The sequence below is a fragment of the Hemibagrus wyckioides genome, linkage group LG20 (assembly GCF_019097595.1).
Source record: "Hemibagrus wyckioides isolate EC202008001 linkage group LG20, SWU_Hwy_1.0, whole genome shotgun sequence".
Classification (NCBI taxonomy): Eukaryota; Metazoa; Chordata; class Actinopteri; order Siluriformes; family Bagridae; genus Hemibagrus; species Hemibagrus wyckioides.
The window spans coordinates 15,088,112-15,105,920 of record NC_080729.1 but is presented as its reverse complement, the minus strand read 5'-3'; the positions used below and the strand labels follow the sequence as shown (position 1 = coordinate 15,105,920).

At 37.9% G+C, this 17,809-nt stretch overlaps 1 protein-coding gene and 1 non-coding gene across 2 annotated transcripts; both read left to right on the top strand.

The window, feature by feature from the left end:
* Window positions 1–1,857: 1,857 nt before the first annotated feature.
* LOC131371123 (activin receptor type-2B) lies at window positions 1,858–16,418 on the top strand. Its single transcript, XM_058418908.1, has 11 exons — window positions 1,858–2,287; window positions 4,749–4,956; window positions 5,047–5,156; window positions 7,102–7,253; window positions 7,341–7,487; window positions 7,673–7,816; window positions 8,665–8,810; window positions 8,932–9,046; window positions 9,160–9,298; window positions 9,557–9,687; window positions 10,373–16,418. The coding sequence occupies exons 1-11, from the start codon at window positions 2,236–2,238 to the stop codon at window positions 10,574–10,576; spliced, it is 1,548 nt and encodes a 515-aa protein (XP_058274891.1). The 5' UTR covers window positions 1,858–2,235; the 3' UTR covers window positions 10,577–16,418.
* LOC131342093 (U1 spliceosomal RNA) lies at window positions 16,223–16,379 on the top strand. Its single transcript, XR_009202964.1, has one exon. It is a non-coding gene; the product is annotated as a U1 spliceosomal RNA (small nuclear RNA).
* Window positions 16,419–17,809: the final 1,391 nt, after the last annotated feature.

Genomic DNA, 17,809 nt, shown 5'->3' with positions numbered 1-17,809 from the left:
ATTTCATACATTTTAAAATCTGGCAGAATATTAATTACCTTTTTTTGAGCAACAATAATTTATTGCCTAATATGCTATTACTTGAAAGACATCATTAGATAGTAGTAAAGGGAAGTCCAAACTCCAATGCACCATTTGATCTGTGGAGAAGATCATTGATTGAAATGTGTTTTTTCTCATCCTTTATGATGGCAGAGCAAATAATAGAATAATTTCCTCAACTTACACAAGCACCTCACACACTGCAAGATGGACCTTACTTGCAGTTTGAATTAATTGTTATGTTACTTTTATATTCATTCATTATTTCCACTCTTTGCTTGAAAGCTTTAAATTCCTGCTTAATCAGTAAAAGCCACATATAACATGAAATGAATATAGATGAGTATGCCTAATTATGCTGAGGCATTTTCAGTGTTATTCATTCACTCCGTAGGTCACAATTTCCCTTCTTACAAATTTGTACGCTCAAAAGTAAAACATGGCTCCTGTCTTCGCTCCATGGTGAGAAAACAGGGAGAGGCTTTGTATTAATGAGGATAAAAGAAAGAATAGTCAAGGTTTGTTAGTGCCAGCTGAGCGTGTAGGGGTCCGGGGGGTGAAGAATACCGCTCTCCACTGAAGTTTGGCCAGGAAGGACAAAGCCATGACCCACAGGGTCAGTCAGCGCTGGGAGGATCCCCCAGCTTTTGTGTTGCTAATATCACAGCTACTCAAAAATTAGAAGGAAAGTGGGAAGAAGCCTAGACACTAGACTGTCACAGACGATTTTATGGAAATCTTAAGATAGGCTTATATGGTAATAAGCTTAGAGTAGACTTTGTATAGTTGTAATAGTTGGGCATATAAATGACATATTTATGACATCTTCTTTGAACATGAGAAATTGCAATTACACACATGCCTCCGCACCTCCGGGTGACTTGTTTGTCACTTTCTTTCTTGCGTAACTCCTCTTAACAACCTGACCACAGAATAAAACTATATTGGACTCTTTTCCTGTATGTCAGACATATTTGTGATTTCATGTTACACTTAACTGCCATCGTTTCATCATTTTTTTAGATAGATAGATAGATAGATAGATAGATAGATAGATAGATAGATAGATAGATAGATAGATAGATAGATAGATAGATAGATAGATAGATACTTTATTCATCTCAAAGGGAAATTTACAAAACATTGAATCAATGAAAACCTGCAACAGATTTAAATATGAACATATCTCATGTAACTATATATATATATTATTTTTTATTTTTTTTTAAATAAAAGGATTTTGACAATAGCTGCATTTCACTCATTTCAAATGCGTGATAGCTGGCTTTTGTTTTTGTTTTGCTTTTTTAGCATACAATTAGCAAGTAAACAAAACGTGCTAGCATTCATGCTAACCGCAAGAGAACAATTAAGGACTTTCTGGAAACAGTGATTTATTTATTTACCAATAATTTATCATACATTTTGAATTAAACTTTATTATTAATAATAAAGTTTAATTCAAAATGTATGATTACAATATATATATTACAATATATATATTACAATATATATATATATATATATATATATATATATATATATATATATATATATATATATATTGTAATGCAAAAGTTACAGTAGGACTGGCCACGATTGCTTTTTAAAGGGGAAAAAAGGGATTTATTTAATACTTGTCTTTTTATTTTTTTTAGAAAATCTTCTTGTCATTTGTTTATATGGTTATATTGTAGATGTTTATAAAGGTTTTGAGAGTTATTATTATTGATATATTAAATGGACAGAGTGTGTCAGCCCCTCAGGAACATCCGGGTGCTTGTGATGTCGTCGGTCGCTATTCAGAAGCCATTTTGGACGCGCTCGAGCTTTTCACGTCAACTCTACTACAGCACCACTGTGTGTGTTTAAGGAACTCAGCGTGAAATAAAACAGCGGTTCGGTTTGTAAATCAGGACACACGGCTGGTTTTTTTAATGCAACATTAACTGTAGTGGTGTCGGTATGAAATTCGGTATTTTTGCGAAGTTGCACTTTGTTTCTTTTGCCGGAACGAGAGTTTTATTCGCTCCCTCGGTGCTGTAGCGGTGGTTCGAGGCCATGGGCTGCTGCTTGTTTGTATTCATGTGTCTCGGGTAATTGTTTTAAACTGTAAATGCTTTCCGAAGGCAAAACAATCCTAAAAGACAGACAGAGTCTTTCTCGGGTCTCCCTCCATCTCCCTGCAGGAATATGTTTGCTCACTGGGTGACACTGGCACTTATCCGGGGAAGTTTCTTAGCAGGTAAGAAACTCACTTGTGTGCATTGTTGTGATTTGCAACATCAACGCCTCGTGCTAGATATAAAACGGAATATTTTAACACGAGTCATGATTCAATCAAACTTTGACACAATAAAAACCAACCGAACTGACTTATTGGTGTGTTTTAGCCGTGTATGATCCAGTGTTGTTTTTTATTGTACCGTGCTTCACTCGTCCTATTGCTTAATGTTCTGTGTGTTTACACCATGAACTGTTTAACCATTATTAGGTTGAGGTTAGCTTTTAATTATCCGGTTATATTTTGTTAATCATTTCTTAAAATATAAGGAAACAAGTTTGTGTGTGTGTGTGTGTGTGTAAATATAAGTAGAGGTACAAAGAAAGAGTTTTGGGACACATGTCACGAACAGCTGCTTTTTAACAGTTATAACGGCTTCCTCCACCAGATGGCGCTGTTTTACTTACAGTGCATATTGGAGCATGATTGGTTTAAATATTGTTATATATAAAATTATTGTTAGATTTAAGTATTTATCATTTTAAATAAATTATTATGTAGATTAATTGCATTATTATTATTATTATTATTATTATTATTATTATTATTAACATTTGTTTCAATACAACTAATGTTGGAGCTGTAGAGATTTTTATTCCTGATCATTTATTCCTCATAATTTTTTTGTTTTGAGTTTTTGATGATTAAACTCATTCAATTTGACTGATTAAAACTATATTACATTATTTTATATTTATTACGAATACCTATATCCAGTTTAAGTTTAAAAAAACATAAGATTCAGAAAATGCCATTATTGTTAGATTTAAGTATTTATTATTTTAAATAAATTATGATTATGTAGTTTAATTTTATTATTATTATTATTATTATTATTATTATTATTAATACTAACAGTTCCTGACAGTACAGATTTGTTTCAATATGTCTAATGTTGGAGTTATAGAGATTTTTATTCCTGATAATTTATTTCTCATACAATTTGATATAAATATGGTTAAATATACAATTATTGTTAGATTTAAGTATTTATTAATTTAAAATAAAATCTAATTATATAGCTTAATTACATTAATGTATTGTTATTATTTGTGATGATGGTTATTATTATTATTAACAGTTCCTGATAGTACAGATTTGTTTTAATACAGCTAATTTTGGAGCTGTAGAGATTTTAATTCCTGATCATTTATGCCTCATATAATTTTTTTTTTTTTTTTTTTTTTGGAGTTTTTGAAAATTAAAGTTATTTAATTTGACTGATTAAAACTATATATTATTTTATATTTATTACAAATGCATATATCCATTTTAAGTTTTTTGGGGGTTTTTTTAAATAACAATTCAGAAAATTTCATTCCATTGGACAGCTTTTCAAAAAAAAAATTTATTCTGTTCATAAATAAAATATTTCAAGTGAAAATGTGCTCTTCTGAAAAACAAGAGAGTATGCTTTGATGTAAATGAAACATAAAGCAATAAATCTGTTGTAATGATGCATTTACATTGTTGGGTGTGACAACCTTGCTATGCTTCACAGACCCCACATTATATTGAGAACCTTAGCACTTGGTGGCTACCTGTAAATGTAATCCCCCCCGAATACTGACTCGGAAACCTATGGGAGAGCGCTTCAACACAAAAGCTGATTTGACACCCTGACCGCAGCGTCCATAGGTCAGCTGTGAGGCCAGGATGTGACAATGTGATCTGGATCGGTGAACTCCACAGGAGAGCTGAAACCTACATTTAAAGCTCCTACTCTCTCCTGTGCTGTGTGTGTGTGTGTGTGTGTGTGTGATGTTGTAAAGTAATCTTTTCACGTGACTCGTATTAGTAATAGGAGAAGACAAAGAGTGTGTCTGGAGTTTTAGTATAGCAAGGCATAGTATCTTTCTGAGGTTTCTAAGGCTTTCTTCTTATCTCTCTCTTGTGTGTGTGTGTGGTGAGGGGATTAAGTGGTTAGTGGAAGATCTGGCACCCTTTGGGGGATGGGCATCCTCTTACCTATACATGATGTTTAAAGAGGTTTTTCTTGTTGTTATATTTAGGCTATATATTTATTTTTATTGCAAATGATCATGGTTGTGTCACCAGACACACTGGGGATGAACATCTGCCTCGGGTGATCGGATCACAAGTAGACAATGGTTAATGCGTGGGGTCAGAACTTGAGATCTGACCATTCTTATCTGGGACACTGTGCATTTGCAAATGCATTAAATAATCCCCCCTCAACAATCATTCGGTGTAAACACAGTCTGTTCCAGTAGTGTGTATGTCTCTGGGTGAAAGATATGGGATATGAGTGTGTGTGTGTGGTTAACTGTGCAAGCAGGGACTTGCTGACTTATAAATCAACTGTTAAGGATTTATTGGAAGTGCTCTATTATTCTCCATTGTTAAGTATTTTTGTTAAAGTAATTAATGTTTTTTTGACAATTACACTTTTGTTTCTTAGGACCCGGGCAAGGCGAGGTCGGCACCAGAGAGTGTGTGTACTATAATGATAACTGGCAAGCTGAGCGGACTAATCAGAGTGGCTACGAGAGATGCGAGGGAGAAAAGGACAAGCGACAGCACTGCTACGCGTCCTGGATCAACTCTTCAGGAAGCATACACCTGGTGAAAAAGGGCTGCTGGCTCGATGACTTCAACTGCTATGACAGGTGAAATGTTACTCAGGAGAATAACGTTTTCTTGTAAACCTTCGTTTTGCACTTTTTAAAGGCAATCTCTTTCTGTGCGTGTGTGGGCAGACAAGAGTGTGTGGCCACAGAGGAACGCCCTCAGGTGTTTTTCTGCTGCTGCGAGGGAAATTACTGCAATGAAAAATTCACACACCTGCCAGAAGTCAACACGCCTGCAGGTGAAACACCACAGAGACTGTCGGAGCAGAAATCTTGTTTACCGTAACAGAATGTTCAATTACATTAAATATTGAAACTTTAACTTTAGCACAGTCACAGAATATGTTGGACACCCAGTTTGCTTTCCCACTTATAATAAGCGCCTCTCTTTCTGGGGGTATTGTCACGCTGGAAAATATTTAGGGCTAAACACCTTTATTTCCAGTGAAGGCAAATTTAAACATTGTGTGCGTCCAACTTTGTAATGTAAATAGATGCTAGTTTCATTTTATACTTGTGTTTTTCCATGTTTTTACCATAAAATTTACACTCCCCATTAGGGCTGCACAGTTAATCGATTTTCTAATCGCGATTACAATTACAGATGTCACAATTATGTAATCGTTCAACGCTGCCATTACAAAAAAATCTACTTACAATTATTCTGCATGCTTAAGGGGTGTTTATTGCATGTTACGTTGTGAGGGGCGAATTAAGACTTTTAATAGGTCTAATAGTCTGTAGGCGTGTCTTTATCCACGCCCCGATTATCCATTATCGCATGTCTATCTTCATCGTCATGTTAATGTGCACTGATAAAGAAACATCAGATCATTTGCAAAGTGGTGCTGAGAAGAATCAAGATTTAGAACCGGAAAGAAATGCTTTATCTGTGGTGTGGAATTATTTCTAGCGATGATGTCGAGCGGCATGCTTTAGTGTGTTTCTGCAACACCAGGGGCGTCGCTAGGGCTAATTTCAATCTAGCCCCGAACGTTTTATCCAGAATTTTGTAAATGGTGATCGTTTTAGTTGAGCACTGTTGCCGCTTAATGTACGCGATTTTGACTGACCTCTCTCTGTGCGTGCACACACACACACACACACACAAACACACACTGATACACAGTAATGACACTGGAGACTCCTTACACCACATCATACACACACACGCACACGCCCACACGCCAAAATACTGCAAGAGTGTGCGCTCGAATATGCTCTAGAACTGCTCTCGCGATACTTTAATGTCCTACGCCTATCGGTCTGCGCAGCACCACTTTCACACCAGGTGACTAAAATACCTTATAGCTCTTGAGCGCGACAGCAATAAAAGAAAACGGTCAGAAAACAATCTTATAATTCAGATAATAGACTAACTTTTAATTTTTAATGTTAACACAGTTGGTAAAAGTCGGCTAACAAATGTATGTTGTCTCAAAAAGGAGGCCCACTGTCTTGAAAACCCCGGACATATAGGACCCTTTTGAATATTATTCCATACATAAGACGCACAAAAGCCTTAAATTAAATAAGCCTAAAGATAGATCTAAATAAAATATAAACTGTTAAAGTGCTAAGACGTTACAGTCTGAACATCATGACTTTCTATTATTCAACTAATGCAGTGTTTAAGTTAAAATACAGACATGGCTTAGGTGAGCAATGGGCCAGGACTGACTGTTCTGTCAAGTAAAAAAGGAATTATAAATACTAGTATGGTGATTGACCGTTTTGCTCATGTCAAGTCTCGGAGATACTCTCTGATGATTCCACCCTCAAAGAAAATAGGATAGAAAAGTCACCAAGAGCATGAAGTAGACAAGATACAAGCAGCAAGACAGATGAGAGAAGAAAGACATACAGTAGTGCCGGCATAAATGTGGAATGAATAAGAGGTGCAAGCATAACATAGATTATTGTAAAATAATAATAATAATAAAAAGGATCTAAACAACACTGCTTCACTTGTCATAAAGTGCAGCCCGACTCCTCATGGTTTCTTTCACTTTATTTTGTTTCCTGTTCTCATCATTATGTGGTCTAAATAATGTAGCAGCTGTCTTGTTTAATAATGTTTTGTTTGTTTTAAACATCCTGTTGACCTGCTCTAATATTTTTTAGCTACAAAGTTGAGTAATGAGTGTTTAACTGTGCACATTTTCTTGGTGTCTAATGTTTCAGTGAAGATTCAGCCTCCTCCGGTGGGACCGTCCCTGCTTGGTGTGTTGGCATACTCTCTCCTTCCTCTGCTTGTGCTGTCTCTGGCCTTGGTGCTCGCCTGCTGGACATACCACCAGCGCAAAGCTCCATACGGTCATGTGGACATTAACCAGGTGTGATGCATGAATCTGAAAGTGTGTTTTTTACATACCTGATGTGTGGTGTTATTAAGCTCACCTACACTTTGTTTGTTCTGGTAGGGTGTGGGTCCTGCTCCTCCATCTCCATCTCTGGTAGGTCTGAAGCCACTACAGCTGCTGGAAATGAAAGCAAGGGGGCGTTTCGGGTGCGTGTGGAAGGCTCAGCTGCTAACCGAATATGTCGCAGTCAAGATATTCCCCGTTCAGGTAAGCACCCGAAACCGTTTCTGGTCTTGATCGTCGCATACATAGCGTGTGTGCATGTGAACCGCAAGCGACTGCAGGAGGTTTCGGCTGGATTCGTACACAATGATTTGAGCCGGTCCGTTTTTTCTAGAGGTGTACAGCCAAACTTGTTCATAACAAGCCTTGATTATTGTTTATGTGTCCAGGATAAGCAATCATGGCAGAATGAGAGAGAAATTTACCTCACTGAGGGGCTGAGACATGAGAACCTGCTATGCTACATCTCTGCGGAAAAACGAGGAACCAACCTGGAAATGGAGCTGTGGCTCATCACCGAATTCCATGAAAGGGTCAGACATTCATTCATGTATTCAGTCTTCCTTTTCAGCGTGGCATTCTTTCGTTTGGCCTTCTGTCATTCCGTGCAGTAGAAGTCTATAAATCATTCAAGTCAGGTTTCGCTTTTGTAGGACGTACACTATATTGCCAAAAGTTTTGGGACATCTTCATTTACATGCATGTGAATGTAATATGGAGTTGTCCCACCCTTTGCAGCTATAACAGCATCAACTCCTCTGGGAAGGCTTTCCACAAGGTTTAGGAGTGTGTTTTCTGAAATTTTTGACCATTCCTCTAGAAGCACATTTGTGAGGTCAGTCACTGATGTTGGACAAGAAGGTCTGGCTCACAGTCTCCGCTCTAATTCGTCCCAAAGGTGTTCTATCAGGTTGAGGTTAGGACTCTGTGCAGGCCAGTCAAGTTCCTCCACACCAAACTCTCTCATCCATGTCTTTATGGACCTTGCTTTGTGCACTGGTGTGCAGTCATGTTGGAACAGGAAGGGGTCATCCCCAAACTGTTCCCACAAAGTTGGGGGCACAAAATTGTCTAAAATGTCTTGGTATTCTGAAGCATTAAGAGTTCCTTTCACTGGAACAAAAGGGGCCAAGAACAACCCCTGAAAAACACCTGAATTTAATGATTTGGAGGGGTGTCCCAAAACTTTTGTCAAAGTAATGTAGCTTTGAGCTGATCAAATGGACATACACATATTTATCACCTTGTCAAAACATGCACTTGAATGTGATTTACCCAAGAGAATTTTTTAACTTAAGAACATTAAAATATTATATGTTGTGTCTTTATTCCATTGATGTTTGTGGTGCAGCTGATGTATTTGTGTCTCTCTGTGCTGTAGGGATCTTTAACAGACTACCTGAAGGGGAATGTGGTGAATTGGCATGAGTTGTGCCACATTGCAGAGAGCATGGCCCGAGGCCTTGCCTACCTACATGAGGATCTATCCTACAGACCGGAGGCACCCAAACCAGCAATCGCACACAGGTGTGATTTTATTACCTTGTCTGGATGATTACTAAAGATTATCAGCCAAAGCAAAATGTTCAGTGGAAATGTAACTTGTTTTTTCATCAATTACACGGTGTGACTGTCTTTCTCTCATCAGGGACTTTAAGAGTAAGAATGTGCTGCTCAGGACTGATTTGACTGCTGTGATTGGTGACTTTGGCCTGGCTGTGCGCTTCGAACCTGGAAAGACACCAGGAGATACTCATGGCCAGGTGAAACTTTATATACTGAAAAGAAATATTTCTTATTAACTTGATCTTTGAGATGCACTTCGATCTTGAGACCAAATTTGAAAATGTCCTGGTGTGTCTGTGCCATGCTTCAGGTTGGTACAAGGCGCTACATGGCCCCGGAGGTGCTGGAGGGTGCAATAAACTTTCACAGGGATGCATTTTTGAGGATTGATATGTATGCTTTGGGCCTGGTGCTCTGGGAACTGCTGTCCCGCTGCACTGCTGCTGATGGTGAGTCATTAGTGGATTAGTTAGTTATAGTGGATGAATGTTCACTTATAGTGGATGAAAATGCTCCATTTTCCCAGTTCAGATCAGAAGGTTCATTAAAAAAATTTAACAGTGCTACTTGCCCCAGATATTGTTACTTCGTTATATATATGAAAAACCATGTAATTAATATTGGAATATTTTTCACCTCTCACAAGAAGATAACTAAACCAACCCATTAGGTTAGTTGGAAATTTAACGTGTTACTGGCTCGTTCAGGCTCTGTACGTGAGTACATGCTCCCGTTTGAGGAGGAGGTGGGCCAACACCCATCTCTGGAGGATCTGCAGGATGTGGTGGTCCATAAGAAGATGAGGCCCATGCTGAAGGACTGCTGGCTCAAACATCCGGTAAAGATTTTTTTTTGTTTGTTTGTTTGTTTTCTTTTAATTTTATATACAACGATCAGGCATAACATTATGACCACCTGCCTAATATTGTGTCGGCCCCCCTTTTGCGGCCAAAACAGCCCTGACTCATCAGACATGGACTCCACTAAGTACCTGAAGGTGTGCTGTGATATATAGCACCAAAATGTTACTTTTGATAGATACTGACCACCGCAGACCAGAACACCCCACAAGTGCTTCAGTTTTGGAGATGCTCAGATCCAGTCGTCTAGCCAAACTCACTCAAATCCTTACGCTTGCCCATTGTTCCTGCTTCTAACACATCAACTTTGAGGACAAAATGTTCACTTGCTGCTTAATATATCCCACATCACTAACAGGTGCCATGATGAGGAGATCATCAGTGTTATTCACTTCACCTCTCAGTGCTCATAATGTTATGCCTGATCGGTGTATACTCGAAGTATATTAAGTTTGATATGCACTTAAGGTTCGTAAAGAGTTCGTGTTAACTCTGTAATGACGTTAATGGAAAGTAATGACTGGTGGAAGTAAACATTTCTAATCATTTTATTCTACATATTTATTAAAAAGTAGGGTTTGTTTATTTATTTACATTTTCCCACTTCATTAATGTGCCATTACACATTGATGCAAAATGATATAGTTTTGTTGTGTGTTTTAGGGATTGGCTCAGATGTGCGAGACAGTAGAAGAGTGCTGGGACCACGACGCAGAGGCCCGTCTGTCCGCAGGCTGCGTGGAAGAACGCATCATCACCCTCACCAGGGCATCCAACACCACCAACAGTTCTACCTCAGAGTGCCCGGTCTCCGTGATTATGATAGACAGCGACTCAACTTTACCACTCAAAGAGGCCAGCATGTGAATAACGTCAATCAGTGAAGCAGGAAGTAGAGACCGCTACACCACCATCAAACCTCTTCAGTAATGTGAACTTTGCTGCTCTTCTGGTATTTCATATGTGGAGTTCAACATAAAGATCTGCAAGCAAAATATTAATCAGGTGTGTGTGCTTGCACATGCATAGAACTTTTCATAGAATGGCATTTCACCCATGAATTCTGGAGCAGTTTCCCCTAGTTATTAGTTGTTGATTTTGCTTGTGGATCTTTTTAACATCTTTTGCACAAATTAGATGCCAACTTTTAGTAAAACCTCGCACTACTTCTGCTGTCCCCCTTTGCATTCAGAAAAGCACAAATGCACAACAAGCTGAAGCCTCATACACAATCAAACGACCATTTCACCGTGCACTTGTTACCTCATGTTTTAGGATTCAAATGCGAGTTGTAAGTGAGTTTACTTCAGTTCTAATATCCTCATCCACTCCGCAGATACCTCAGTTCAAAGGACTTGGCCCGTGAAGTCTACGTTCCTCGCTTTGTCTTTATGCTGTTGATCAGTGACTCGAAAAAGTGGAGCGAGAAGCTAAAGACTGTTACACGAAACCGACCTCCGTGCGACCGAGTACCTCTCTTCTTATTACTCAGTGATCTTTTTTTAATAGTTGCAACAATCTTTAGTTTCTTTGTGAAAATGTTCGACGTGTTTTATGAAGAATGACATGCTGTTTAGGAATTTGAGAGAGCAGTTGTCTGGAACACTGGAATCAAAAGGCAGCAGGACTGTTTTGGTTTTATTCAGTATTGCTGTATTTTAGTGTAGCCTCTGATTTGATCTACGATGGTTTTATCAGGCAGATTATCACTGTGTGTGGCGGTCTGGGAAAACCTTTCGGATGTCACCGCAACAGATACTGGAAATCATGCAATAACCAGGAGCCAAAATACACCAGTACTATACATCTCGGTTTTTATGAAACAATGTGAAAATGTTTTTATTCAGCCTGCTTTCTGACTTAAAACCAGTTGGTAAAATCTGCCTGAATATGTCTTAAAAAAAAAAAAAAATCTGCTCAGTGTGATTTTTTTTTTTTTTCCAGTGAATATCAGGCTTTATCGTAACAATATTTACATGCTATAGTGAAATAGACATAAGCCTCATCTATTACTATTACTATCGTCTATTCGTCTATACCTCGTCTATTCTACTGTTATAAAGGTGAGCAGATTTTGTTGACATGAAGCGACTGAATGATTCAGCACTGACTCTTGATCAGTGTCCGTGCGAGCAGTGATCAGTTAAGTGAAGAGATTATGATGAGGCCCGTGTTTATGATAATTAAAAGTAGCTTTTACTTCAGAATCAAAGTGAGATGCACGTGCATATACATTTTAGTTCGTTAAAGCGTATAGATCACTACAGGCTTGTACGTAGAAGTAAATATCAGAATCTGGTCAATCGAAGGGTTTTCTCAGGCCACTACACATGTATATGTATTTGTATGCTTAGCCTGTGAATATTAAACCCCAATGTAGCGCCTAGAGGTTGACACACAAATGCCTTTATGCTTTAGTATTACGCCTACGTATTTAGGGCAGGGTCTCTGAAAGCGTGTAGGTGAACGTGATGTTTGCATTACGGACACGTATAATGAGCAAAAGCATGGACGCTTCGGGAATAACGAGGGTGGATGTGTTTGATATACTACACTGCTCAGGGTTTGAATGAGACGGGTAGCTGGAGGCGTGTGTGTGTGGTTTTTAATCACACAGCTTTTAGCAATAGAGCTCAGCAGTAGGAACATCTCAGCGAAGTGATGGTGCTCGGTGTTCCTATTTACTGCTCCTTAGTAATCCAGGCTTATTAGATCGTGTGTGTGTCGGCTGAGAATTTGACGTTCGGTAGTAATATAACGATTCTGACCTCATTTAGGCGAGTATTTTATTGTTTTTACGGTAGACGTGTAAATAAACATATGGTTACTTTTTATATGTTTGAGATTTTTTTAAATATATATATATATATATATATATATATATATATATATATATATAGAAAGTTCTGTGATATTTTTGTGTGCTAACGGTATAGTTCATGTAAAGACGACATGTCTGTGGTTCTTGTGCACAGAGTAGCAGTTATATTTTCTCCTATATTATTGTTTTTATTATTATTATTATTATTATTAAAGCTGGAACCTACCTCATTTTAACCACTCTGTTCATGTTCTAGTCTCTATACAGCTCTATCCTCTAGCTGAGCCAATTCCCTCAGTAAATGTATACCGACTTCAGGGATTTTAAAGGGAAATCTGTGTGAGTATTAAAGCTGTCTGCAGGTTGGATTGTGCCAAATTTCTTTTAAATAAATTAAAGCAGCAGTAAATACTACTAAGGTGTTCGAAATGAGTTTTTACACGTCGTCTTAACACAGGAAACGTGTTTGTTAAGCTTTGAAACTGTACATGCTGTGATTTCTGTAAATACTGTCTTTCGCTTGACTGCTTGACGTCTCGTGGTTTCAAGCAGATGTTCAGAGTCGAGGCGGTTTTATCGTCTCGAACATTAGAAAATTCGGCTTGCAAGCTTTATTCGAACACGGCATAACCATATCTAGGTTTAATACATCAGGAAACGTTTTTCCAGCACCCAAAATTATATAAATTATTTAAGAAAATCATTAAAATATAGTATCCTAAGTTTGGTGGTCATAATCTTAGTCCTATGCATACAGGACATTTACATTAAATGTAAATTCACAAATGTTTTAAATGATAAAAGTTATATATTTGTCAATACACAAAGAATCAGGTCAGCGAACCTCTATAACGTGGTCTTATTGAAGAAGTCTTGGATACCGTATGTACTGTTTAGCCCTGAATATTAAGTCTGATATGTGTTACAGTCTGATTCCTGTAACTCTTAATCTAGTGCAAATAATTTAGGTAGCAAGTGTGTGTTTGTGAGACAGATATAAAGGCAAATCGATTTGATTTCCTAGACTCCAATCTAAAAGGAACCTGATCTTTTAGACTGTGTTAGACTGAATGACCGTTGTTACATACAGCATGTACACACACCCCTGTGTGTGTGTGTGTGTGTGTGTGTGTGTGTGTGTGTGTGTGTGTGTGCACGAACGTGTATGGTGCTCATCCAATTGCAAGATAGCAGATGTTAAAGCTTTCTTATTAAATATTTTTAGGGCTGTATGGACACTTGTGTGATTCTGTTGTCTCAACGTATGTAAGGTCATTTCAGTTTATTCCCTCTTACAGAGCTTCACTTCATTAAAGATCACTAAGGTGTATTTCTGATTTATTTGTAGTTCCTCAAATTTTTTGGGGGGTATCCTCATCCTCAATCCCCTTAAAAGAACTTAATACAGTTTAGAAATGATTAAATGCCCCTCTCTCTCTCTCTCTCTCTCATATTGTAAGATGGCTACCTCCTTTTTATATATATTTATAATATTTAAAACAGAATTGAACCCATTTTTGTTTCAGATTGACAGTACTGGAGATGATAAAAGAATTAGCTTATAGATTTTCTGGTGTTAAAAATCTTGTAGCCAGAAAAACACGTGTTCATCCCTCTTCAGATGCTTTATCATGGTCAGGCTTCCGGTGCCTCTGGTAAAATTTTTTTTATTCAATTTATTTTTTTAATATTCAGCTATTTTTTAACTTATTTAAGTATAAAACCTCACGAGCTGCTTTCACATCAGTATGTGGTAAATTTATTTTCCTATTTAATAACAAGATATCACAATCTACAAGCATATTGTTGACCATTTACTCTGATATTGACGTTTTATGGACATTTCTCCCAGGTAGATCTGAATAGAATAACTGGTTTAGAATAATTCAAAGGATTATTACCAGATCTCGCATTTTTGAAGTGCTCTCCTCTATCACTAACATACAGTAACGCATCTGCTATAGAATAGAAACACAGACACAACTGAGATCCATCAGACCTGAGATTTACATGAATCCCCCACCAACAGAAAAAAGAGATTGCGCCATAATGTGAGGCATACATATTAAATTCAAACAATATTCTTCATTATTCCCATGTCTTATAACTTTAATCTAATTCTTATGTACAGGACATGATGCCAGCTAAATGTTATTTTTTCATTATATAAGTACATTACAGTGTACAGGTGTGTAGAATATTGAGCCTTTTTCCTGCTGAAATCAGGTTGTTTTGTCGAACTCCCCCAGTGTGCAACAAATGGCAGAAGCTCTGATAGAAGACTTGCTCTAAAAATAGAAGACTTGCTGTGTCCTTCTTTCTTTTTCTTTTTTTTTAAAGTCATTACGTATGAAGGTCTCTTGTGATTGTCTGCACTTACTGAGTGTAAAAATTGTGGCAAATGACAAGAAAACTGTTCCTCTGTCTCAACCTTCCTTCCTTCCTGCCTTTTTCTGTCCACTTTCACTGTCCTCTCAGGTCAAATCCAGATGTGAGGTGTCTCTTTCTGTGGTTTCTCCTTGAGCGAACTGTAATGTTTCTATCTAGCTTCATTTTATTTTACATTGTTGGGTTTCTTTCAATGCATTTCACTGAAGGCTGATTATACAAACACCTTTTATTACGATCGTGGTGCAAACCAAACCTATTAGTGTAAACATATTTATTCACCATTTAACAGGTTTAATTTAATTCCCTTTTTATAGGTTTTTCATTCACCGTAAATGGATAAATAAAGGGATTCAGCAGGCAGAAATCCTGTCCTCCTTCAGTCAAGGTTCCTCTGAGCCTACAATCTGAAACACACAACCAGATTAATAGTAATCCATAAAAATGGATTTTAGGATTTGTGCTCTTCTGTAGCTAATTTCGACAAATAATTCTGTCCCTTTTGAAAAGTCTACTTGAATATAAAGATCATTATATGATGCGTAAGGTGTTTGTGGTGTGATATAGTAAACTGTATCAGTACAGGTCTGAACAATTCCAGTTAAAACATGTTTAATGTAAATGTTGAAAAGCTGGCATCAGTCAAATTCAAGGGGTAAGACGTGTCTGTGTGATTTTATTTATTTATTTTTTTAAATTACAGATAATGGAAGAACCGCCTACACAGCTCCTTCACTCTCTCTCTCTCTCTTTTTTCCCCCCTTGAAATGAGTCTAATGGCTCTGAAGTGAATATATGGCTTAACCTGGCTTTTCTCCTTCACAGCGCTCACCACTTAAGACGAAATGAATGCATGGCTCATTGTGTCCCTCGGAGTCTCCTGCCCCTGCTTCCCACGCTTTTTCTTTGTTTTGTTGTCTTCCTCGGTCTCGTTCTTCATGCAAACATTTCAACTCCCGTTTCATCTTCTTTGTCTACGCCTCTTTTTTTTCCCTGATCATGGATTTTCTTGTGCACATGAATATTGATTCAGGTAAGAAATAAAATTGTACATGCATGATGCTATAGGAAAATAAATAACTATATATGCAATGATGTCTGTTACTACCCCAAAGTTCATTATTTTTCTGTACAATATGCAATATACAATATCGGCTACAATATGCCAACAGTTGCAATTCAAAGACTTACTAATAAATGACACAATCATCCACCTCACCAGGTTACAATTATTTCTCTCCAGAAGAAAAAGCAGAATTGAGGGCGAGAAGCCTTTATTATCACCATTTATTATCGCCTTTATTATACTTACCTGGCAGGGACAATACCATGATCAAGGAGGTGGTTTGCCCAAAGCGAGGCTCAGCCATTGCACTCAGGCTGTGCTGACCTTTGCAAATTCCCCAAATGCAGGACTGCATAATTTATAATAGTGGGGGTCTGCATTTGCGCTCTCCCCTTTCTCTAGAGTGGTGGTGGCGGCTCAAGTGGTTAAGGCTCTAGGTCGTTGACTGGAAGATCAGGGGTTCAAGCCCCAGCACCGCCAAGTTGCCACTGTTGGGCCCTTGAGCAAGGCCAGGGGTGCGCTCTGACCCCAACCTCCAAGGCTGGGATATGCAAAGAAAGAATTTCACTGTGCTGTAATGTATATGTGACACACAAAGGCTATCTCTGTTTCTTTTTTACCACTCATACATTACAGCACAGTGGAATTCTTTTCTTCACATATCCCAGCTGAGGAAGTTGGGGTCAGAGCATAAGGGCAGCAATGATACAGCGCCCCTGGAGTAGGGACTTGCTCAATTGCCCAACAGTGGAGCTTATTGGTGCTGGGGCTTGAACCCTGATCCACAACCCAGAGCCTTAACTACTTGAGCCACCCACTGCCCCATAAATCAGCTCATGATGTTATAAAGAAACTTCGATTATGTGGCACACCCACCAAAATAAACGTTATTATGGAAACCATCATGTGCATTAACAGAAACTTGTGACTTGAAATACAGTTAGAGCTGCTATTACAGAAAATGAATCAATCTAACCAGGATTCAGTAGGAATGTGGTACGATATTAACCCAGTCAGAACTTTTGACCCTGTCGCAAAGTCGCACTCCATCTGTTAACAGCTCTGGATTATGAAATATATTAATTACAAAATTCAGCAGCTCAGTTAAATGTGTTGAGGAGACTCCTTGCCTTTTTTTTTTTTTTTTTTTTTTTTACTCCAAATCAAATCTCAAATGTGATGTTTGGGCTGCATTCGTACAAAAGTACGGGGCTGTAGCATGTGCAAGTGCATTTTTTTTGTAATTAGTAATAGTGCATTTTTAATCCTTCATAATATTTTCTGTCTAGTAAAGCTTAATCCTGGCCACATGTTCAGACGCTTTCACATCATATCATTTACCAAAGTATATTCATCAAGGATTCATGATGCTGGTGATAGAAACAGGGATGTATCTGTGTTGTGCAAAAGCATGTTGAATTTTATAGACAATTTTCTTTTGTGTGTAATATTTTATACAGAATACAACAACACTGACTTCCTGCCCATTATGGAGAAAGGGAGAGCTGGACAGAAGTGTGTGTGTGTGTGTTTGCATATGTAATTAAAAACAAGTCATTTTTATTTCCCTCTCTGCACTGGGATAATCCTCAAGGTCCAGCTGGTCACAGAGGGATTTGATCACGCTCTTCATGGCAGGAGAAGGTTAAGCTCTCAGGCAAAGTGCTAAATTGGCCGTCATTTTTGATGCATGCTTTAATAATGGTGCATCCTTGTAGAACAGACAAGTTTTATGTGTTTGAATGAATATATTTTATAATTTAATACAACCATCACTTCAATCCATTGTTTTATTCATCTGTTCATTTTGTGGCCCTAGTTTTGA